The sequence below is a fragment of the Montipora capricornis genome, chromosome 9 (genome assembly GCF_036669925.1).
Source record: "Montipora capricornis isolate CH-2021 chromosome 9, ASM3666992v2, whole genome shotgun sequence".
Lineage (NCBI taxonomy): Eukaryota > Metazoa > Cnidaria > Anthozoa > Scleractinia > Acroporidae > Montipora > Montipora capricornis.
In genome coordinates, this window is record NC_090891.1 from 36075467 (window position 1) to 36101170 (window position 25704).

Consider the following 25704-nt stretch of genomic DNA (forward strand, 5'->3'; position numbering starts at 1 on the left):
ACTACATGGAGAAGCTACTTCTTACGCGAAAAAGTATTCTACTCTAAAGGTCACATTATTCACCACGGCACACGAAAGGTTACCTTCCGTAGAACAAAGAACCTCTTTGTTTCTATAGTTTAGGTACGATATCGTTACACTTGGGTGGCACCCACCTGTACGTTTGTGACCCAACTCAACGAATTCCCATTGATGCTGCTCTGGATTTTGTAACCTGATACCCAGGCTGAAGTGATGAAGAGGTCCTCCGTGCCTTGTGTGGCGATGGCTGTTACCTTTTGTATTGACCCCAAGTCGATCTATAGTGGAAGTGAAATTAAAGACCTGAGATGAAGCAGTTCACGTAGAATGCAAGCATTCTCTACATTTCCCCGACGTGGCCAATTTTCTCACGATTTTTCCGCTTATGGAGGGGAGACGAAGCGCAATATGGAGAAGTTAGAATCCAATGACAGCCGACTTTATAAGAAAAATGGAGGGAAAAGAAGGCATTAGATCGCTTCCAAAAGGGGCTCTTCAGTCTGAAATGGATCGCAGGCAACCTTCGTTCTCAAGACCAACAGTTTTGTTTTTGATCGATAAGAAACTCTGCAAAAACCATTGGACAGGATTTGTCGCTGATAAATAAGTTTATTCTTTTTTTTGTAGTATGGGCAAAAAAATGGAGCAACAAACTTGCTCGGAAAGAGAAAGCATCAGCAATAATTTATATTACGGCAATTCACCTGTAGATATTCTCCAATTGCGTTCCCTGCCGCGCACCACGCCCCATTTCCTTTCGGCCCAGCGGTCAGATGTAGCCGAGCTTGATGCGGATCTAAGAAAGGCTGAGACGAACTAGCTTTTAGTTGGGAATCTGTTATTGTTCCCTTCTCAAGACCCACAGCAAAGTAGCACCCTGGAACAAACAGAAAACATCTCTTTTAAAGGCCCCCACCACAGGAAAATAGGATGTGGATTTGTCTCTGGAGGCCGAGATTCGAACCTACCCTGATTTAGTGAAAGCCAATTGTAATTCTCTAGCCAGTTGAGGCTTTTTAGCAATTTTCAGATAGGTTGTGTTTGATCGTTCTGTTTTATCGCAGCTTATTCTTGTCCTTTACATGAGTATTTTAGTTAGTGATGAATTTTAATTAGTGATCTAACAATTCCTTTGATTAGTCTACGGGCGCTTTCCTTTTGTCAGAACCGGCCGGCCAGACCCATTGTCACGCACTATATCCATTGATATAAAAGGTCGGCGAAATTTGTGTCCTTACCTCGATTATTACTACATTTGTACAGCTGATTCAGCTGTTGTTCATCCACTACAGATAGAGCTCTCCGCTGACCGAGAATCACGTGAGGTCCCGCACGTGACTGAATCGTGTTTCTTCCGTTGTTGCTCCAACTTTTTTTTGGTAAATGCATCAGGGATGTGACGTCATAAGGTGCTGCTAAGCGATCCACTTCACCATGGCTGTACTTCTTGAAGTTTTGGCGGTACGCTAATGCAAAAATAACTGCCTTTGAGACTCATTGAAACCAATAATTTTTACGAAACACTACAGGGAGTTTAAGATATTTATTCGTCAACGATGAATGGCAAAGAAGAATTTTACTTAAATGAGCAAAAGGAATAGACCTTATTCCAAAATGGTCGTCATTTAAATATTCTTTTGTTTTTATTCAAATTAGCCCTTGATGCCTCGTTCTTGAGCTGAAAATTCAAAAGAATATTTTGCCTTGAACGAGGCATCAAGGTCCAATTTGAATAAAAACAAAAGAATATCTAAATGGCGGCCATTTTGGAATAAGGTGTATACTCTGCCAGTGCGTCTTGCAGTTTTTCCCGCTATTTACAGCATGAAATCACGGTGTAGAGAACACACAAAAAGTCTGGGAATCGAACCCCGGACACAATGGCGGGAGGCGAGCGCTCTCACCAATGTGCCATCCCTACGAAATTATCTTTTTCCGTGTAATTCTTCTGATCGTTAGCTCTAGTAATAGAAATTTCCCACGATGACCAGAGTCGTTATGCGTTTACGGCTAAAACTCAGATGGATAATTACATGGGAATCCATCTGTAGCACTTTAAGTTACTTTCTATACCAATACAAATTATCCTTTGATCGTTAATTCGGTCGTAATCCACAGGCGAAATTTCCCTGTCATGTTCAATTGCAAATTGAGATCTTTAATACCACCGGCTGCCTCTCGACGGTCTGCCAGGCCTTGAAGTTCAGTTGGTAAAGGAAAGTGATCGAAATCCAATGATCGAGGATTCAACACCCAGTTTCCTCGGAGATTTTTCTCGTTACTAGCTCGTGCCGATCCATTACTACTCTTGTTTGAAAGCGCAGACGGATTTCCTGGAATTTCTACAGCACAAATTTTAAAGTGCCCTTTGATCATAGTTAATTCTGTCATTACCGAAGAGAGTTCATTGATCTGTTAGCAGAAGTAGAAAACAAAGCTCATTGGGCCGGACATTTCCACAAAATTGCACAATTATTTGTGTCGACGATGACGACTTTCTGGTTTGTCAACCCTGATTCTTGATAAAAAGAGCCAGCCCAAGAAATAAAGAAATGCAACGGAGACCAACCTGCTTTGATATTCTGAGTATATACAATAACGTAAGCATCCCTGTCAGGCCTCGAACTGGTGTGGAAAAAACCCAGCGTGTGCATCAATTCGTGCAAGACAATTCCGCGTAATTCACAACCCAAACCTATGGATACGATTTGACCGTTGGGGTCCATCGTGCGACCGATACAAGAATAACACCTTCAAGAAAAAGAAACATTTTACAATGAGTGTCGATGTTAACATTGCTCTCACCTTGACATTCCCGAAGATGAGTCCTCTAAACAATTTAGGGGTGGGGCTGGCTAGAACCACCCTACAACATCATTTTCTACGAGCGCGTAAATGGCAGAGGTAATGCACACTTAATACCAGCCTGTCACCGGCCATCCCAGTCCAGTCATGCTGACGAATTTCACGCCAAAACTTAAAATTTAAGAGGAGACCCGAATTGGCCAGAGGGATGAAATGTCTAAGTAGCTGACATGAAAAATTCTGTTCCGAATGATTCGATTCCATTACGGAATTTTCGGACAAATGGAAGACGCCCAATATACCACTCTGACAGATTCTTACCCTTGGCCTCGTATAAATCTGACGAAGTACCCTTCATTTGTTCTTTTCTTAAAGCGGACACAAGAGAGCTTCTCCAAAGTTCTCATAGCCTTAGTTATCACCAACCGAGCGTAAGATGCTGCAAATAAATGCAAAAAAAAAAAACGTTCTGCAGACGACACACTAACGAATATTTCAGTATTCTCTCCTTAAACTTTTAGGTTTCGATTTTTAAGTATGGCTCTGGCAATGTTTCGCGCTAGTGAAAACCGTAGGCCGCGCTATATCTTCATTTCGTCGTTTTAGTTCTTACAAACACTCGCAGCAGAAATACACTTTCCAGGTAAAATTCTTTTCATTTTCAGGACATTTGTCTTTCTAGCATGTTTCCTTGGCTTCATATTATTCCAAAAGATTATCGCTTGCAAAAAATCAAAACAAGTAGCAAAAACCTCAGTTAGGGCCGATTTACACGATACGATTTTGTCGCATACGACAAGCTCACGACAGGCCTACGACATGACTTACGATTGTCGCAGCGTTTTAAAACATGTTTTAAAATGCTACGACATTTTTTCTGACGTACACAACAATCGTAAATCATGTCGTGGGCCTGTCGTAAGCCGATGTCGCATGCGACAAAATCGTCCCGTGTAAATCGGCCCTTAGAATCTCGCTGTGACGCAGTAAGATTAATGAGATTTATAGCTTTAGCTTTGTCTTCAGACTAAGGGTTGATGCGTTTCTTGACCTCCTTATACAGGTAGCCAATGCCATGAAGTTCACATTCCATATCTGTCTTTGAAGTTACCATTTTCTTGTATCATCTATATCCATTTTCTTGTATCATCTATATCATCTTCTTATATCATCTAGAGCGGAGCTTTTGTACTCCAACGGGTACAAAATTCAGCAGCAAGACTTATTTGTAACGTAGGGCGTTTCGATCACATTTCCCCCTCCCTTAAAATGTTACATTGGTTACCCATTAAATTTCGCATTCAGTTTAAGATACTGCTCATTACTTTTAAGGCAATCCATGGTCTTGCACCAGCGTATTTAATTGAATTGATCACCCTTAGGACTCAGTGTACATATAATCTTAGATCTACTAATGAGCTTCTTCTTCAGCCTCCTCGAGTAAAAACTCTGAAGACATTAGGTGATCGTAGCTTTGTAGCGGCTGCACCAGCTTTATGGAACAAATTACCACGTGCAGTCCGCCATTCTCAAAACGTACAAACATTCAAGAAAGCCCTTAAGACTCATTTATTTCGGAAAGCTTATAATTTACAGAATATCTGATCAAGTATGAATTTATAGTTGATATTATGCAATTTTATAGTTGGAATATTAATTAGCTTTAGATTTTTCCATTTTTCATGTAACTGATTTGATTGTAAATAGTAGAATTCTAGTTTTTGTCATTGTAAAGCGCACGAGAGCATCTTCTCATGTATCATGCGCTATAGAAGCAATAAAATTATTATTATTATTATTAACTGTCTCCACGCTAACCAATCAATGAGCAATGTCTGTGCTTACGTTACACTAATAGGGAGATTAAGCATTGCATTTACGGCAAGTCAGGCTGAAATTTGCGTTTTGCCAAAAGTCAAAGAAACTTGTTTAAATTTAGTTCATTTCCTGCCTGCCTACAGATATCGAGCGTCTTCTAAAAAGAGAGGGGCACTAAAGTTAGAAGAAGAGAATTTCCACGCTTTTGGGGTGCAGAGATGGCGCAGTGGTGAGAGCACTCGCTTCCCACCAATGTGGCCCGGGTTCGATTCCCAGACTCGGCGTCATATGTGGGTTGAGTTTGTTGGTTCTCTTCTCTGCACCGAGAGGTTTCCTCCGGGTACTCCGGTTTCCCCTCTCCTCAAAAAACCAACATTTGACTTGAGTTGTGTTAATTGTTAATTTCAATTTACAGTGTCCCCAATTAGTGCTTCAGCGCTAGAACGACTAGACACTTAAATAAAGTTCCTTTCCTTTCTTTTCCTATAACAAGAAACAGCTTGCCTTTTCCCGTTAGCCGTTTCACAAGACGCAGTGATATATCAGCCACGCTATTAGTTTTGAATTTAGATGGGAAATAGCAATCAAAAACCTGAAGAAAACGATTTCTCAAACTAGGAGCTGCACTCATTTTCCAACCCTAGTCATATGCTCCCTTAAGCGTTTGTGCCAATTTATTAGCTTTCATCGAACTATATAGAGCGATTTAAGAAAATTGATGACAGGAATGAAAGAGGTAATGCGGGTGAGCACTTAAGCTACAATAAGAATCGGACATACTTAAACTGGGATCAAATACGTAAGGTACAAGTCCGCCTGACCACAGGTAAATTTGCTTGGTCACTGAAGCTCGTGCATGATTCATTACGCCTTCTACCACGATGTCTCCTTCCAATAAGTCTGAAAAAAGAAAACCGATGAATTTTTATTACTTTAATAACATTTTTAAGAGTTTCGTAATTATGCTGGCTTACGAATGATGTAAAGAAGCTGGGGCATTGAAAACACTTTGAGCCCAAACTGGACTCTAGCTGCGGAATGCTTCCCTCGAAAATGGCCGTTTGTATCCTAGAGACGCATTATTCGTCTGGGAAGAACTTGTGCAAAAATATTTGCTGCGTCTGTAAAATTCGTCTGGTATAAAGACGGGCACAAGACGCATAATTCGTCTGGAGTAAGTATCCACTTTAGTGCGTCTTCAAAGACGAACTAAACTGCGCAATGGGTCTTACGCCCGTCTTTATAACAGACGAATTTTACAGACGCAGAAAAAATGTTTGCCCAAGTTCGTCCTAGACGAATTACGCGTCTCATATAGTTCGTCCCGTCTTTACACTAGACGGATAACATGAGAGACGCATAATTCGTCTGGACGGAGAATGCGTGTCTAGTATAAAAGCGGTCACTATTTCGCTCTCAAAAGTATCGGTTCCTTTGCTGTATTTTCGGAAAAATATCGAAATCCTGTAGTGAAATTTTATAACCCTCCAAGGTAGTATTAGTATTCAGTTCTGCTCCCTTCCCCTATAAATTAGGAGACTCAAAAACACATCTTGGTCATTTAGCTACGTAGTTCTTACAGAGTGATGACGGTCTTACTTGTTCCAACTTGCAGTGCTGAGTTGTCTCGTGTTCTGAGAAATACACGTTTCCTGGGGTGGATCTAAAGTGAGCTTGTTTTAATTTATCAATTTTGAAAGTTAAAATTCCATTATTTTTGCATTAAAATATAACAGAGCTGGGAAAAAAAGATAAAACGTTATCTGGGGTTCAATCAAACGTAACCCCCTAAACACCCCCACCCCCCATCAGATCCGCCCCAGGTTTTAAACAATCCGTCCGGAGTTTCTTGGGATCATAATGTCATTAAAATGTGGAAGTGGGATAATTTGCAGTGAAATGTCACCACGTAGTGAAATCTATAGTCCGTTCTGATTCACTGTAAGCTCCCAAGAAGGTCTTCCGGACTCGGACCTTCCACTACCACACCGGAAAATACTAAGACCTATTAAAATGGTCTTCGACGACATTTTAATAATGAAGTCGCGCCACTTTGCACGTCTTGCAGCGGTTACGCGACAACCGCTTGACTTTTCATGACCTATGACGTGAAAGGGTTTACACTAATTTCACCGGAAGTAAGCCTGTTTTCAACACAAGCGCGAAGTTTTTGTTTGCTTGATTGCTCAGAAGAGTCTAATGCAAGTCAGATATCATTTGCGTGCTTGTTTTTTAATGTATTTGAGCTCCCGCATCCCCGGCGCCCTTTCTTCTCCCGTCTCCCGGAGTAACCATGCGTACAGGCTGTCACAAATGTCAATAATTCGCAGCGTACATTGGCTAAAGAATAGCGTACAACTGTCAACTGTTTTTTCAGCGGACGACTACTATCCATCCGGGTATTTTCCTCGGACGGACACTAGTGTCTCTCCGCGGACGAACACTATCGCGTCACGTGATTAATTTAAACCAATAAGAATCGGAGAAAATTTAGTGGTGAACTATAAGTTCTCATAAGAAGAACTATAAACTTTAACACACTGTGTATTTGAATTGCGAGAGTTTACATGGTAATGTCGATTTACTCTTAATATCTTATGGCTGTTTTCCATAATTTTATTCTCTTACTTCATCTGCTGCTGGAAAATGAAGGGTTCTCAAAATTGATGTCTTTTATGTGAACAGGATAAATCAACATGTCAAACAGCGAATGAGAATACTAGAGCGATGTGTCCACTAAGGTCTTTGTTCCTAAGAGGCTAACACGTGATTTCTAATACGCAAAAAGCACGCAAATTTCAAACTGACCAATCTCAACCAAAAAAAGAACGTCAATTTTTTTTTCGCATCAATAATTTTATTGATTTAGTATTTTTATATGTTTTAAAGTTATAATTTCAAATTGTCCATATATTCTTACAGTGTTATCTTAATGTACCGCGATAAAACTGAAACTTGGTTCATGTATAAGGGGCTTGCCAACAAAACAAAAGTTGTTATGGCTCGTCTTGTAATCCCTTACGTAGTATGTTCCCTGAACTTAGCAATAAAATGAAATTCCGATGAAAAAGACTCCAGATTTTTATCTCGGATAATCTCGACACCTATTAAAGACAATGAAAATAGAGTTTGAAAAATATCAGCCTACCTGATCTAGACATCCAAGGGGGCTGTGTTGATGTGTTGTTATTCCTGGAAATAGCCATATTTAACTCCTTGGACCGGTACATTACGACTTCTGTCGACATAAGCGAGAATACCAACAAAAATTCTGAGAAAAGGAAAACAATTTTAGCGCTAGAGGATTTTCTAAAACAGATCATGCTCCTTGACGCAAAATTGTCGTCGCTTTTTTACAGTTATCAACTGACGAAATATACTTTGTTTTCAACAAGTCAATGAGAACTCCTAAGAGTTAGGACAAAAGAAACTGCTATGACCGAATTATCTGATGTTCGTGTTTGGAATAAGAACTGGTATACGCTTTTGCATTGTTTACAGCTGGCTAAACTCTTCATCTTTGCCTTCCCCACGTGAACAGTGACCTCGTCAACCTCTAGTTTGCTCAGCTCCAAGCTCAGGTGTCAAAGAAAGGAAGAAATCTGCATAGAACAAGAATAGATACAGCAATTGTAATTCGCTTGAAGACAACCAGAACGAACTGATGCCAAAGGCGAGATTTTAAAACAAATTAATTAACATGTACCGTCATGATTTATTGCTGCGGGACTCAATCCCCTACTTTTTACGGTTTTGAGCGATATGCTTATCACTATGGCAACCAAATACTGCTTTCGTAACATTTTAGCTATCCGTTTTTAGGCTAATCTGAACATGAGATTAGAAAATTTTGATTCTCTGGCTTTTAAATGAACTTTGTCTAAAGTGGCTTTTAAATGGAACTAAAAATACAATACACACATGACATGAATAACACCTTGTTGAAACAGGGCCCGAACTATTACTTGGTTTTTACTATATCGTGCCCTTCTCCATTCTATTTTTTATGAAATTTCACTTTATATATTTTTATTATATACCTCTTTAGGAAACTCTATTATTAACTTAATAGCTTCCTGATAATATATCGTTTTTTAAATAGAGTAAATAAAACAACAACAACAAATAAAATTGATAATAATACAACTTACAATGCGCAAATTCCATACAATGTTCAAATGCGCATAAAAAACAATGACAGATTTTATAATTTCTTACAAAGAACAATCAGATAGTCTACACTGTTAAATGATAAAACGGTCTTTGTTAGCTTAAGTAGTTTAGAACAAAGATATTAAATATTTCAGTGAAAATTAAAGGATTTTCTATCCAATCCTGTAGAAAAATCCGACAGAAGATTCTTGAAAATCGACCAGCTCTCGTTGAGCGCATGCGCAGTACTTTTCCGCACGGCCTCCGCGCTTACCTGCAGTGTCTCTAGCAGTGCTTGCTTACGGACTACACTTGTCCGTCGACATTCGTTCGGGTGTTGATTGGCAGGCGAAGAGTTGAGTATCGTTTTACAGCTGACACTAAATTTACTCTCAGTTGAATTGCTTTCGTCGGTTATGTAACGAGCATCGGTTTACTGTCATTGCCTGACTAACGGTCTATAGACTCGCGGTTGTTGTCGAAGCTCAGTCAGGGCTATGGTATCCACCAGGTTCCACCCTTCAAGAAGATCAACAAACAGGGTCCTTGTACGCTCAACGGTTGACCGCTATTGCTTGACGCTCCCTGTGTGTCAAGCCGGGTTGTAATATTCACCAGGTTCCAGTCTCCAAGAAGGTCCCTCAGCAGGGTTTTTGTACACGCCATATCGTAGCTCTGGGTGGTTTTTTTCCTCATTGTCGATGGCTTCAACATTTTCCTGCGCATTATGAGACAAATTCAGTCCATTAGATTTAACTGAAAAGTAATTGTTAAAGAGATATTTCGTAGGACGTTTACCTACATACTGTGCAAACCAGAGGTTTATTGCCCATCGAAACAATGACTTCTTTTGTCCTGCAGTTAGCAAATAAATTTGATGTCAACGTTTATAAACAGAGAACATAAAAGATAAAGTATCCGAGAAAATTCGTTTGATTAAAAGATTAACTTGGTGTCTCTTTGTTATTGTGTTATAGATAAGACTAATTAACTTTAGATAATTTTTCCAACAATGTTACTTTGTCCCTTTGTTTGTCATTAATGTAACTGTATTTGCGTTCATGCATGTTTCTCCAAAAGGAAATGCTTATTGATAATCAACAATCAAGACGTTGCTGCAATGATTACAGCTACTGAATTTTAACGCGATTCTATGACGTATTTCGTGGGGAAGGAAGAAAAACTCTACAATTCGTATTGTTGTGTCCAAGAAAACTCGTTTTTTATTTACGAACTGCAAAACGCTAAAATTTGTCATGATGCAACGCAGACAGGCACATTTATTTGTTGCGAGATTTGATTGGCTCACGTTCTTGTCACTGTTCAGTGGTTGTAATTGGCCAAACAATGTCACTTTGAATTTCAAATGAACAGCACTTTGTACTGGTCAACATCTTACCAGCTCCTTTCTTAGTCTCCACCACTTGTAAACAGTCCCAGCTGTGACAACAACAGCTATTCCAACAAGAGCGAATTTGAAATACTTCATTTTCGCAAGATTGGTTGGTATATGAAGTAAGTTAAGTTCCTCCGAAATGTTCTCTTGTTTTACTGGTAGATGTCTAGATACGTTGACAAGCTTCGCTAAGATTAAAAGCGCTCGGAAAGCCTAAGTCAACTGAAAATTTAGTTACCGATTTCTATCCTCCTGATCCGATTTCTTAATTTTTTTTTCTTGTGACGCGATAGTCAAATTTATGACGATTTCACAGCATGGCATTGCGCATCTGTACTGCGCATCACACGTCTTGCGCGAGCGGAGAAAATAAGGCGACATTTTGCAGCTCAGAACTCCATTCTCGTCCCTTGAGTCCGTTTTTCTTTTGTCAACACCAATAACACGGTCGCTGGCCACAGCCAAAGCTCTTCCGGCTCTTCTGCACATTCTTAAAAACGGTCGTCAACGGTTACAAAGCGAATGAACATTATACCATTACCGCGACTGCGCTTATTTTTGGCTGCGACTAGAGTCTGTGTTCTTGGCGCCGACCAAAAGAAAAGCGGACTCTGGCGACGAGAATCGAATGCGCGCGGAATTCGCAAGACATTCCGAGGAATATTCGTTTCCAGTGACTTTAGAGGACCTATGCTTATGCCCTAAAACAAACATTAATTTTCCAATTCAACAATTTCTCCACTGAATAAAGCTATGCCTCTTGTTCATTTTGCGCAAGCCGATTGAATAAACATGTCCTCAATGTGGCATGAAAGTCAAACCGTCAGTTTCCGAGTAAACAAACATAAATGATAAGCACAGGTGAAACGGTGCAAGAGGATTAAAGTCCACTATAATTAATTGAAGCTAGCGATTCCGTTTCATCGAATGATTGGTCCCGTTGGATTCCAACTCTGTCGAGCAACATCATGCACTCTCATCGCCTATCGTCCACTTTGAACTGATATTACTAATTTTTAAGAGAGTCAATCACGGTTTTCTCTGTTTGACCACCCGCATGACAGTCTCACTAGTTGATGGTAGTTTGTTCTTGACATTTTACGGGGCAGGGCCTGGCAGTGGACGCTTGCGCGAACAAACTGACGCAATTCAGCTGAAAATGAACGTCGAAAGAAAGGAAAACATTTTCCATGGGAAAGATAGTTTGAAGTAAGAGCTGCCAAACTATCTTCAACTCTAAATTTAGTTCAACCGCCAATTTTTGGGTTGTTTAAGACATCATTATACAAACACTTGCTTGCTTTTCCCATGGCTCGCTGCTCTGAATCTGGAATAAGATATACCGTAGGTTTTTACTGTATCGATAATTCTTAAGATCTACGAATTTTATTGTGTGATTTTGGAGTGTGAGGTTTATTGAGTGTATATTGTTCCTAGTTTGTAATCGCTAAAAGGAACTGTGCACTGTCAAAAGGCCTCCTTTAATTAGTGTATAAACGTCGTAATTAATCAACTGTTGATTTCTGTTCCCTTGTTATTTTGTAACAAAGTTACTGGCAAGGAATTTCTCTGCTTGACTCGTTTTTCAGTCAAAGTTGGGGAAAAAGGAAAATGGGCTCTTCTCAAGGAAACGAGAAAAGTGCAACGACATTTAGACTTTGAAGTTGTACAATAAGAGCATATAGTCAAATAATACAAGGAAAATAAATCATACTTAATAACTTAGTTAATAACTATGAATAAATTGAGCTGACCCCACAAGAAGCTATATTAAGCCCCCAGGCTTATTTGACAACTGAACTTAGATTTACTTTTGTAATAATGGACGACTGAGAAGAACAGATTTACATCGAATAAGTGAAGACTGACGCATTGTAACATTCAATTTTATGAAGGCGCGAGGACGAAAAGTATGTTAGGCCGCGCGTAGCTCAGCCTGGCGGTTGGAACGCTTCGACACAGCAGGACGCCTGTGGTGGTCTTTTAAATCAATAAAGATGCATTTATCATTTCGTCTTGAGGACTTTGCACCATAACGTGAAATTAATCCTATTTAAATAACGGAGAGTGGACACGATCGGATTTTCCCAAAGAGAGCTTTGAAGTGCTTGAAGAAAAGCTTAAATGTGGTATTTATTTTTTGACTTGCAAGCGCCTAATCTATGCGAATGCAACCGCCGCTCAACAATTACTTCTTCATTAAAAACCGCTAACATCGTAAGTTCAAATGACTTGTGTAAACAGGCATACCCCGCAAAACGCAGGTCTTCAAGAGCCCTTATTTACTGACCACACTTTCTTTCTCTTTAATTCCGCGCTTGACGACTCGGGGCCCGTTAAATCGCGTTTCATTGTTTCATTGGAATGAGGACGAAGACACGATGGCTAGCTGTGGCTACGGTGTGTGACGTAAATCACCGGTACTCAGCAGTCGTCATATAAACCACTTATTTTGGCCGCGTTAACTTGACGCGCACCCACGTCTAGATCTAAGAAGAAAATTTATGTCTCAACACCGAGAGCTATGTCAGTATCAACAGCTCCCAGAAGCTGCATTCATTGCGTTGTACAGATTGCGTGAAACGATTGCCTATTTGCGTGATGAATCACTGATAAGTTGATTTCATCAGGCAAAATCAACCTGTTGAAATTTTCTTTAATCTTTTTCATCCCCTTGTCTATCTATTCTTTCAAACCGTTCTAACTGCACAAATCGAGACGATATTGAAGTATGCGCAGTGAAGCTTATCGTTCAAGCTTGTTGGGCATTCGAGTGTTTGTCTTTGCCAACTTTGAAAAATTGCTTCGTCATTAAAAGCAGATGAACAACTGCTCCTAAAAACTCAATTATTCGAAAAGAAATTAAAACCTTCTCTCCAATGGAACTGGACTTCACAATTTTCTTGAGAAACTGGTTGCTTTATCGGTGGTAGGATTTAATCATTGCGTACTTAGCAGCGTATAAAATCGAGTGCAAGCTCTGCTAGCTAAGCGTAAATCCGTACAAATAGATCCTTCAGAGAGTTTAAATCAGTTCGTGTTTGTTTATAAGAAGGGCTTACATATATTGTTACACGGATTGCGCCTTGAAAGACTCGCAGGCTAATGACTATAAAAAAGTCGTCCATTAATCGAATTTGAACGTAGGTTAGGATTAAAGAGAAAGAACGATTAGTTCTTTAGTGAGGCAAAAATGTCTTTTGCATTCAATTTGAGGCAACGGCCGTCTTGTTGAGAGAGAAAAACAATGCCGGTGGAGAAAGGCAAACTATAGAATTGTTTTCGATTTTCTTTTAAAGTTCTTTCTTTTTTTGTTTCAGTCGATCAGTATGGTTGCTGATCACGTGCTAAAACACAGGCATGTAGCGGTTGAATTGCATTGGATCGGCTGCTTGGCTCCAGTGAGCCAATTTTTGATAAACGCAAACACACACTTATACACACATATTCGGTTAAGTGTAACGCGAAATGTCACCGATAAAGTCGAGCGATTTTAGCGTAATCTGTTTCAACTGAAAGACTTAAAGACAGTAGATGAATCACTCTTTTGCTCTTTCCTCATTCTAATTCACGCGTGAGATTCACCTACTTAACAAATTACATGCCATGTTAGCAGCCTTTAGAGTCAATAAATCTTGTGTTGAATGCGCAAATGGAGAAACTGTAGTTTTTTTTACGTGCGTGGAAACCTCACGGTAGTTCTACCTACTTAGTTAAGCAGTTTTAAAGTGTATCAAGAAAAAATGTTCATGGCAAAAGCGTTTTATCGTAGCATGGAGAATGATTGGAGAAATAAACAAACTTTCTTTGACAATTTATTCCGAAAAGCCCGTAATCACCGGGAATGGGTAACTTTTTGGATTATTTAGTTTATATGAACATGATTGCGGAGTATGACCTCATTTCAGTCTATGAGTACAATAAAAAGTCCACTGAATAACGTAAAGGAAAGGAAAAATTAATGTCCTTCAAATAAATTGAGTACTGATTCTGCGGAAAAGCTCAGAAGCAAATATAATGAAGTAAAAACATCAAAGATTTACAACAAGTAAGCTTATTGTATTTGGCTGTTTGTTAAGTCATAACTGGTCTAATGACCAATGAGAACTGAGCTTGCAGATTAAATTGATATCTCTATATGCTTGAAATATTGAGGTTGATTCAATGGCGTAGGTGAAGCGTAAAGACCTTTTCAAGACAAGCCATATCCTACTTCTCGCTTTTTTGCATTTTTAAGGCAATTCGGCAGGCTTGAGCCACCTTGCGTTTTATGGACTTTATTGTAGGCCCGGCAAAACACGATGAAATGAAATGAAACGACTCTGGTGGGATAGAAAAGGGAGGAAGCTGCATTTCGTCAATTCTTACTTTGTTAGTCAACAGTGGTTAAGACTACGTCAAATGACGTTTAAAAAACATTATTCAACTTCCACTAAAATAGTATGAAAAGTTGACATCCGCATTGCACGAAACCAAGCAAATTTCAAATCACCTACGAAGCAATACATCCACATTTTCTGAAGCAGAGCCCACCCAAAAAGTCAGTTAGGTTTAATCTGGAAAGATCTTGAGTTTTTTCTTTTATCCTGCTTCGAACGGATTGTCTTGTTGAACTTATCGTGGTCTTAGCGGTCCATTCAGCATAAATAGCTTCAGGCGAAAAACATTAGCAGAGTATGTTACGAAAAGTTAATCAAGCAACTCATATGCATAACAAAAGAAGAGCACTCTAGGAACCCCTATTTATTGGAAAACCCTTTACAATTTTTTTTTTATAGCTTTGTGAAGCATCTTGGACAGAAGCAAGCGAATTGATAGCACCCGCTCTAGAAGGTAAAGTGATTTTCCATTTTTTGTCCTCTTCAAATATAGTTTGTTATATTCCTTTTCAATTGACCTACTTAAATAATTATGGAGTGAAGCTTTGATCTTCGTGGGTTATTGCATTCTGTTAGACACATGTGAAGGAATTTGCTTGTTTTTGCCTCGAGTATTTTCAAAGCTTTGCGAAAGTTGACTGCCCATAGCAAGGCCTTTGGGTGCCTTTGCCGTGTTCGATTCATTGATTTTAAGGATATATTTCCCTGCCTTCTCATGCTTGACTACAGTAGAGGGAAATCGTTCACAAACAAACAATTCCATGTACAAATCCAACTTAACGCCTGCCCACGAGCGCTTGTTTACTGCCCAAATATTTGCAGCCTATGAGGACGATCTCGAAACGCGCGGAGTACTTTCGTTCCGAATGACATAAGGACGGCTAACCCGTCGTTCCGTATCATGAGCGATTCTTGATATTTGATGGCTGTGCGCCTCTTGCAGTGCTGTGGTGAAACGGGATGCGATTTTGTTGAACTGATTTCTGGTTCATTGGTTTAACACGAATTCACTCGAGTGAGGTGTGAAGTTAAGTCAGAGAGAAGACCGGATCAGTCATCTGTGATAACAGTTAAATAGCTTCTAATTCGATTATCGCTTCGAGCAGAGACAAACGTTGGCAATTCTCTTTCATATAATATTGCTAACCAGCACGGGAACCGAGATCTTTCCTAAAGCTATGAACCAGATCAAAAGCGATTCGTTATGTTAATTTCCTCATGGGAGAACAAGACTGACTTCCTAAAGTTGGCTCACGAAACTTATCGTGCGCGATTAAAATGCAACATTGTTGATTTCTTCAAAAATTTCGGATCCAATTTTGCACGAATTCAAGCCGACAGGCAGCTCCTTAAGAAATTCATGGCTAAAGCGCAGCGTAAGTTTGACAACGAAGCCTTCGTGGGTCTGTTTGCGTTTTGTCGACACACGTCATTTGCCTAGAATACAAGAACATGCAATTCTGCTAAGACTGAGCAAGCATTTCGTCTCTCTCTGCTGCACTCCGTCAAATTAGCACTGTTAAACACGGTAATGTTAAATCCGTTTTCAATATGACGAATATGATACCCCAATTCACACTACTGTGAGATAAGGAGGAAATAAACTTGAAGTTGACATAAGTTGTTCTCTCTCGAAAAGCGTTTTCTCTGTTCGCGAAAATTACGCGAAAATCCTAGGAATTTAGGACAAGCGCACTTTTTTGCTTAAAAATTGATTCTTCCTCAACCAAATTTGTTGCCGAAGGCAGTCTTTTTGATAAGTCCTTAAATAGTTTGGCGTTACTGCACATTTTATGATAGGAACATATAATTTCTACGAAGTTTAAAACTAGTTGAAGCCATATTTTCATGATGCTTCGAAGACATACAGAGTTGATCAGTCATGGCGCAAATAAAACTGGAAAGGAAACGAATGACTCAGTGACTGTAAGGTAGTTTCATATCCTGTATTCAGTTAAGTCTCAAGCACAATAGAGATCAGACAATGATGGCATATTGATCAGTGGTCAGATACAAAGCTTATAAAGCTCGGTGCCTTGCTTTTCAATTGTACACGTGAGTGCAAGTTTTATAAACTGAGAAACCTTTAAGAATAGATCAATCTTGAGGATGAATGCTTTCGTGCGAACCAAAAACCCATTCTCCTCTAGAAAATCTTAAAAACTAAGGGAATTGAATATAGAAGCTAAAGTGATGAGATTCGAGTTTATTTAATCACAATGACTGCGAAAATGCCGTTTTTAGTGTGGAAACTCTGATCTCGATCTGAACAGGAAATAACCTTTGAGCACAGTGATGCTCAATTCGGGTTTCGTGTCTTGAGCTGTGTAATCAAGCATACAAAATTTCTCGATGCTTATCGTAAGTTCCGTCTCATGAAGCACCCTCTTGACTGACTACGCATTTCAAGCTCGAAACCACCCGTTTCGCAGACTCATCGAATCAAAAATAGGAGGCCTCGTTCGCGGTTCTTCCGCTCAAATAGGAATCTTTCCTTGATTTTGATGCTGTTGTATAAACTGCGGAAAACGCAAGTGGATTTGAAGCGATTACATTAGCTTAGTACTGACGAATTAGAATACTTTGAAATTCCAACACTGTATGCAAATGATAAATACTAAAACAGCTGAAACAATTGCAAGACTTGAAAAACAGCTGTTAAAAATCGTCCAAGATTTTAAGGAAAACCTTTTTGAAAGAGCAATTTTTTGGACTAAAACATACAGATGACAGCGCGCACCTAACATTTTCCTTATATACTTCATACAAACTAACCCATACTAAAGCTTCATTTAATCATAAACTAATCTTTAACCAGTTAATCTTTAACAATGGTCCAAGAATCAAGTTTTCACGAGGGCAAAATTATAATCGGACTGCAGTTCTTTCCTCCCATAGTTGTCACTGATAAATAGGGAATGACAGTTCATTTCGTGACGTCACAGACTCGATTGGAATTGGAATGCACCGCGCTTGCGTAAAGAGGAAAACATGTCAGAAAATTTGTATTGCAACGACAATATTCTAGCAAAGAGAACAAAAAGAAAAAATACAAATTTTGCGATGAACTTTACTTTTCGATGATGTAATTAACTCAAAGCTGAATGTTTCAATAATTTTCAGAAATATCGCCCCGAGCACCAATTTGTTCTTTGTTGAAAATTCTACGATTTCTAATTCAGAGATTCTATCACGCGCAAATGCCACAACCGGGAAACCGCGATTTCCTTGGGATTCTATTGTGGAAGCGACAAATTACTGTCTAAGACATACTTAACCTGTTATCATCAGCCTTTTAATTTGGCACTACAATCAAGTGTAGAGCTCTCGGTTTCCCGTGTTACACACATCAACAACTTCTTATAAATTCATCTCACGCCCTCCCCTCATTAATATTAATTGCGGCATAACTTGCGCATTTTCCCAATTAGAAGTCAAAAGGTCTTGTATTCGCTCTGGGGCTAATTGTCAGCGCAGTGTTTTAATGCCGTTAATATTGTGCTGTGATGTCCATAGGATTGGAGTCAACACCAGCATATTTTGCACGGGTCATAATAAGCGCTATTTGCCATCTCGACTTCCCCTGGCTTCACTCTCCCATGAAATTGTGATCTGCGCAGCAATAGATCACTGGACAAAAAAGGGACGAAGACTTTGTCAGCATGAAAACGAAGAAGTGGGCGTTAAGTAATATTTTATTGGCGCCCGTTCATCAAAGCAATGAAATTTTCCGTTTGCAATTTGTCGGGAAACAACATGGAATGCAAACAATAAGGTTGTTTGGCTTTGAAGGAAAATACGCATTGTGGGGTGCTCCTTAGTGTCTCCGCAACACAAAGAACGCTGTTCAATAGAGTTTGCAGCGATATAATACTCACCTATTCGCCTGCTAATATTTTCTCCTTGCGTTTTTCTTTTTACCCTTCTTTACATTCTGGAATGCATCAACGACCGTCCCGGAGACACCCGCGAGTGTCTTGCACCTCTCTCTTACTAAAGATCAGTCACAGTCGAACGCTTCAGCCACATTCTCCACTCTTTCACCCCAATCAAAACCACAATAAATTGCGAAACTCGATTTATGCTAATGTTATGCTATTTGCGCGCAATCTCTGAGCAATCTAAAAACCGGAAATTCGTAGGTCCACTCATATTTGTATCAAGGTCAGCACATTTGCGTTACTCAGCATTCTGCTATTTGCGCGTGTCCTAGATGTATTTGGAAAAATAGAGGAATCAATCTAATTTGTCTTAGATAGATGGCCTTGTGAAAACCAGTTGATACTGTGTTTTCATAGTCTCGGATGACTGACAGATAGTCTGTTGTCCGATTGTTTCATGCTGGCCCAAATTAGGTTTTGAAAACAATGGCTTTCTCTGCGAACCAATTAGATTTCTCGATTGGAAAATGTGTCAATCAGTCTTGAGTTGGGTTTTCGAATGCAATATATTCGGAAGCCCACAAAGTCAGATTGGGATCATTTGCAAGTTTAACGTCCGCGAACACGAGGTGTGTTGAAGGAATGCCCACTTGGCGAGACATTCGTCTGTTTTTATTCTCTGTTGTGCTCGAAACGGTTCAATGATCTGCTGCAGAAATTTGATAGTATTTGTGTTCTTTATTTGGTTTTCACAGGCTTTCGCTTACGGCCAAGTCACAGTGTTTAGTAACGCCTGACTGAGCTTAAAACGTCGTAGCGCCTGAGTGATTTTTGGAAAGGCAAAATACACACGGATCAACGGGTGCACTGGAATGGCTCATACTACAAAACAAGGTAGTAAATTAATTTGGTGTTTAGTAGCAAAACAAGTACGCAACAGTAAACTAAGGACCCAATTTACATACCTCACAGGACACGGTGGAGTTAACCAACTTGGAGGTTTGTTCGTGAATGGAAGACCTCTCCCAGATGTTGTTCGATCAAGAATTGTTGAGTTGGCTCAGAGCGGAGTACGGCCATGTGACATTTCGCGGCAACTAAGGGTATCTCACGGCTGTGTAAGCAAGATTCTTTGCCGTTTCTACGAGACAGGCTCCATCAAACCGGGGGTAATTGGCGGGAGCAAGCCGAAGGTAGCAACAGGTCCCGTTGTCAACAAGATCGCGGACTACAAGCGTGCGAACCCAACAATGTTCGCTTGGGAGATTCGAGACCGGCTTCTTAGCGAAGGTGTTTGCACGACAGACAATGTTCCCAGTGTCAGCTCCATAAATAGGATTGTTCGAAATCGAATCAACAGCTCCGACAGCAAAATTGGCCCCGGAAAGACGGAGGAGATTGTTAGCGACGTTCCCGATGGCAGCATGAAAGTTGAGCCGTCAAGTGTTCATATGCCTCGGAATTCCTACTCTATCAACGGGATTCTAGGCATGGCCGCCCACTCAGTTAATTCTGTTCCCCCCAAGCAAAAGAAAGCATTCAGTGGAAAGCGCCGAAAGCACAGGTATTTTAATGTTGTTAAGTTGTGTTGGAATTTTTTTATGTTTTCGTGAGAAATCCAAAACCCAGACAAAGCCTTTTCGCCCATGCGTCGTAGAAGTTTGTAGAGAAGGCGCGCGCGCGAAAATATTCTTGTTTACATTGATGGTTAATGATCGGAGAATTTGATGTGAAATGCAACAAACTCACATCATTGACAAAAATCTCTGGGGCATTACATGTAGGTCGAGGAAACCGCTCTCTGTTAAGAGCAAGAAGGGCTTTTCTTAAGAAGGACAACATTTTTTTTTTAAATTTAAGAAAAAGTAATGTGCACTTATAAGGAGAATTCGTCAGATAAATTAATACTGTAATATTGATTTTAAGGTTAAGCAGAGCTCAAAAGCAGGAATGAAATGAAATGCAAATGTGGATTGGGTTATATGTCTCTTTAAATATGACCTTAAGCACCCCCTGAAAGAAAGTGAACATTTTACCATGATTTCTCCATGTTCCTAATTTATCTATATTCTCTTAAGGAGTCATTCTGAAGAAGAGGGTCAGAGGGCCAAATGGATGCTGGTCACCCTCAGATCTCCGGGGACACAAGATAGTGCGCCGTCAACGCACAACATTTTCTGGAGACCAAATTGAACAGTTAGAAAGACTTTTGAGAAGACCCATTACCCTGATGTCTCACACGTGAAAAGCTGGCACAGGATGTTGATCTTTCTGAGGCAAGAATACAGGTACCAAAGTCATTGCTGTTAATGCTGGAAAAGGATTTGAAAAATCTGATTTGAATGCTCTGATCTAACACCACATAACAAACCAAACAAGGATTGTCTATCACTGTGAAAAATTAGACATCGATCAAAAATCTTTAATAACCAATAAATTAGAAGCTTGCAGCTTTCAACAACTGGATCTAATCATTCTAACCTTGTTATTTCTTCAAAGTTTTACATTTCCAAGGCTCCGTTTGCTCAAGAATGACAAAATTTGAGTATTTTGTAGGCATGAAAGTCATCAACTTTGAAAATTCCTTTGATCATTTAGCATTACAAGAAATCACTATAATACAGTACAAGGAACTTTTTTTTTTGACATGTGATTGATATTTTTCTAGCATTTGTTGACATAGATTTTTGCATTACAACAAGACGTGAGGGAATATTCATAGCTTAGTAACCATGCATTAGATTGGATGCAAAACTGGACACTGGAAGCAGCCTTTTTCAATTGTTCCCGCAGATAAGCCGCATCCCTGATTTCTAGCGATTATTTTTTGGAAAAAAGGTGCGTCTTATCTGCGGGTGTTTTACGGTACTATTCTTTGCATGAATTTTTCACTTTTACAGCAACATGGTTTTCTTTCCAACTGGCATTTTCTCTTTTCTTGCCCGCTGTGTTTGAATATTCCCAATTCATTTTATGAGAGTTTGGTGTGAAAACTTGAAATAAACTAAAAATGATACAAAATGTTTTCCTTAATCAAATTGATTGTTTGTGTTTGTAATTTTCTACTCTGTCTAATGTTCACTTAACCCTCAGTGATAACACTGTTTGAGAGTTTTGTTTTCCTTCCAGCTTAGCAGTGATGGATTTAACCTGGTCTAATGGTTAATACACATATAATTTCTTTTAATAACAAGTAATTAGGAAAATTTTAGTGAGGTGGCATCTAATCAATAACATATACCGAAGCAAGTTACCTGTCCGGTGTTTTTTGATCAACAGACAAAAGTGGTCATCATTGAACCAGACAAACCGTACCTTATAGTTAAGATGCTTACACTGCCATGCATGCATACAGCATTTTATGATTTTCTAATGTAGTTTTTTACTTTTTTTACAAGTTCATTCTTCCAGCTTCCAGTGCATTTAGGTTCAATGTTTTGTTGACTGTGTTTGTTTTTTTTGTCCAATCCAACCAGGAAAAGACAAATGCCATGAGTTTCTTGAAAAAAATACCCACAGGTTTTGCACAGGAACAATTGAAAATTAGACCAAAGTCTTTTTAAGTTTGCATGTATGTGTACTTTCCTCTGTTAGGCAAATAGGCGGTCACTCATCGACCTTTTACAACTATTATCCTTTTCACTGTTAATGCTGAGCAGTGTAATGAGCTAACTAGGCAAATCAGCATGTGAATTTGTTTTGGAACAGCTCTTTTTAAACAGGCTCTTCTTTTCTCTCTGCAGTATCTGAGTTTTACAGGCATAAGGAAAATGGGTGTTTGGTGCAAGCGTTTAATATCTCAGTTCTCTTACTCACAGGTTTGGTTCTCTAATCGACGGGCCAAGTGGAGGAAGCAAGAAAAGATCCCTCCATCGGCAGTCCTACAGCTGCAAGCCCTGCGCAATCAGTGCCAACAACCTTTATTAACACTGCAACTGGGTATCCCACCACAGTCATAAGTCCACCACCCAACCACCCCACCCCTGTACAAGATGAGGGCTTGTCATCTGCTCATTATGCGCATCATGCTAGTGATGTAAGTTGGGTTGATTGTCCAGTGGTTTCAATAAGTACTGACAGCTGACAAAAGAGAAAAGAGAAGTCGGCTACTTTAATCTCCTTAAAGGGGCTATATGTCATGCTATTATAGGGTGTTAGGGGAAATCTTCAATTAATCACAAGTTTAGAACTGGAAAATGGTAACGTGGAATTACTCTACTGATAAAATTGTTGTTGCGTCACAAGCAAGATGATTTTGAGCAAAAACGACCGAGGCAATTTACCATAAACTTCAAATGCAATCTGTTTTCAATCTTGTTCATTTTGTGTCCATCCATGCTTTTCTTTCCTTTTGCTGTATTTCTTTTATATTGTTCAACAGTTTTAAGTGTTATTAAAATGTTTCATTGTATTTTTTGGGCATTTTAATTGTCATGCAATTACTTCATTTTGCATGACATAGTCCCTTTATGTTGAAGTATTAATAATTATTAACCCATTGACACCTCAAATGCCCAAGGATGCCCACAGTTGATGAGGACAATCGTCTAGCGTTACACAGAGTAAAATCTGTCAAGTCTCACTGCCAAGGGTCAATGGGTTAATGACAGATTCTTTTCAAACCTAAGATTAAAGTTCATTTTGACAATGACAACAGTTTGTTATCTTACAAGTGATAAGACAGGAACAATAAATTATTATTAATATTAATAATGGTCATTTTGTTTTCACAGTCAGATCCACCTGTGAAAACAGAATTGACAGAGCTGAAGCCAGTATCTGACCCAACCCTTTCCATGCATACCACAATGGGAATGCCAAACCTGGCACCAGCTCATCAAATTCAGCAGCAGCCTCCGTATGAAATGATGCGAACAGCAGCTGCCCCACCCAGCCAGACATTTATTGCAGTACCAAGTGCTAACCTTGTACAGGCCTCCCACCCCATGGTTTGGTGGACAAGTTTACACCATGCGTATCAGCGACAACACCCAGTCTCTGTCAGCAGTAATGCAACATCAGTAGGGTACTCATCAGTTGGACAAAGTGTCATGACAACTTCCCCATCTTATGCAACGCGTAATTTTCCACGTGACAACCCCATAGTAAAGGTCTATCCATGCATGATTGGTTGGCTCTGGGCAGATACAAAATCAAGTTGAATCCTTAGTTGCCAAGGCATGCCCCCTAGCTGAGACAATGAGATTTTTACCACAATTTGCTTGTAATCTCGCATTCTGATTGGCTAATTTACCGTTGTCGATAGAAGTCTAGACAACGCTGCTTGCGTCATGCTCACGTCAATTTGTCACGCAATGCAATAGCCAATCAGGAACGCTCGTTTTGGAAAAATAATAAAACAATCATATTGCGAGAAAGTTATAGACAACGCTTGCTCTTTCGTTGTGTCATTGAATGTGGTAAAAAACAAATCGAAAGTGGTTCAGCGTTGTCTGTACTCTTATCGACAACGATATTCGTCATCACAATGGTCAAAATTTTTTGTGGACGTACTCTGCTGTGGCTCATGAGTACACAACACTTTCGAATTATTAAGGATACTGTAGATGCTGTGTGCCCTGGCTTTGGCTGTCGCTCAATAATTAAATTAATGTCCAAAACTTATAAGCAGCCTTTTAAGAGTAATTTCCTTGTTTAACAATAAGCATTTTTTTCCACATTTCTTTTAGGGAGTCCCATACAGTATCAGAGAGTTATCACAAGTGGTAAGTCAACGTGACTGAGACACTTTCTTACAAGCACATGCGCAGGAACCAGAACCATCTGATTCACAGTAAAGTGCAAATTTAATTTAATGACATTATAAACTGCCACTTTGGCAGTTATTACATTCGATTCCTCTGTAAAATGATGTAATGAAAACAAATCAAAAAGTTAAGGAAATGACCTCTTAATTCCAGTCTTATGACAAAATTGGGCAAACTTGGAGATATAGCCCTCAACATTATCTTTCCATTGTGATCAGGCACTTTTGTGTGAAAATGTTCTACCGTAAAAAGAGTCACCACAAAAGTAACTTCAACTTTGAATCTGTTCCCTTTTTGGAACACTTCAATCAAGAAAATAATTTCTTATACAACAAATTTAAAGAACCCTGCAAGAGCATTGCTTTGACTTGATGTGGTAAATTCTTATTTCAATGCAAGTGTATTAAGTCAAGTCCTTTGTAGGGCTTTTGTTGATCTGGGCTAAATTTGACTTTCAGATGCAAGATACATTTTTTGCACTTGTAAAAATTAATGAGACTTCATCAAATCAAGATCAAATGGTTTGATTAGATGTTCTTTGCTTCTAATCTGATTTCTGGCCTTTGGCTTTAATATAAATTTCACAATTTTCTACAAATCCTATATGATCAGACTTGAGATAAATTATTACACAAAAAACCAACAATACTTTTTTTCTTCCCTTATAGGTGGCCATTGGTCAGGCTACATCCCCACCTGCAGCCAATCCTGCCCCTGGTTATGTCCTCCCACCTGTTAGCACGCTCACTAAAGGTCAGATCCCAGGAGATAGACTGGCCAATTTCCACCATCAAGCTACTCCCAAGTTCAGGCACCCTACCCTGACCAATGGATTCCATATGCAGCTCAAGGGTTTCATTGGCAGACCTACAGTGTTCCTGCCTGCCAACTGGTAAGGTTGTATTTTTCCTGAGTGGTACAATTGCAAAGTAATCAATTTATTCAACATGTCCTATAAACCCATGCATGTAAGTCCACTGTCTCTAGTTATATAATTTACTTTCTTGCTGCAATGTACAGCAAAGACATGGCTATTAAACTGGGGTCCAACCTAAAGCATAATGTCTCTCCCATGGTCTTTGCTTGCTGGCTAAGATCAGGCACATTCTGGTTTTTGCTGAAGGGGGGAACTTACAGAACACTGTTTGGAGGAGTGCCTAGTACCAACTTTTGACACAGCCTACATACATGTATGACATCAAGTTTAGGAGTCAAACCAAAGTGCTCTGATTGATACATGGAGAGTCATCTTGCGTCATTGAAGGGGGCTCCCAATTGACACCAGTTAAGATTAAAATAATACTGATGCCACTGTGGAGGGTGAAAGGGACAGTAACAATAATAATATGGTTATTATCAGTTTTTTATGTTGAGCACGTAAGCAACAGAAAATTAGAGAAAATGGCAGAACGTGTATCTCAGTTGGTATGTATATTACATGCCTACCATTCAACTGCTTAAGACCTATTTGCAGTGACTCATTT

General features: G+C 39.4%; 1 protein-coding gene and 1 pseudogene across 3 annotated transcripts in view; one reads left to right on the forward strand and one right to left on the reverse strand.

Annotated features, from left to right (window-relative positions):
- LOC138017005 (astacin-like metalloprotease toxin 1) overlaps window positions 1-25704 on the reverse strand; it is a 41718-nt gene that overhangs the window by 3176 nt on the left and 12838 nt on the right. For 2 of the 3 annotated variants that reach the window (XM_068864206.1, XM_068864207.1), the window contains exons 2-9: window positions 9071-9514; window positions 7793-8246; window positions 5425-5544; window positions 3148-3265; window positions 2591-2772; window positions 1260-1487; window positions 726-898; window positions 156-299 (exon numbers count right to left, since the gene is read on the reverse strand). In XM_068864206.1, the coding sequence (XP_068720307.1) occupies window positions 156-299; window positions 726-898; window positions 1260-1487; window positions 2591-2772; window positions 3148-3265; window positions 5425-5544; window positions 7793-7967 (1140 nt within the window). In that variant the 5' untranslated portion in view covers window positions 7968-8246; window positions 9071-9514. Of the gene's footprint in view, window positions 1-155; window positions 300-725; window positions 899-1259; window positions 1488-2590; window positions 2773-3147; window positions 3266-5424; window positions 5545-7792; window positions 8247-9070; window positions 9515-18449; window positions 18471-25704 lie in introns of those variants that run through there. The other variant, XM_068864205.1, reaches the window with a different exon arrangement.
- Window positions 19244-25116, forward strand: LOC138017550 (paired box protein Pax-6-like; annotated as a pseudogene).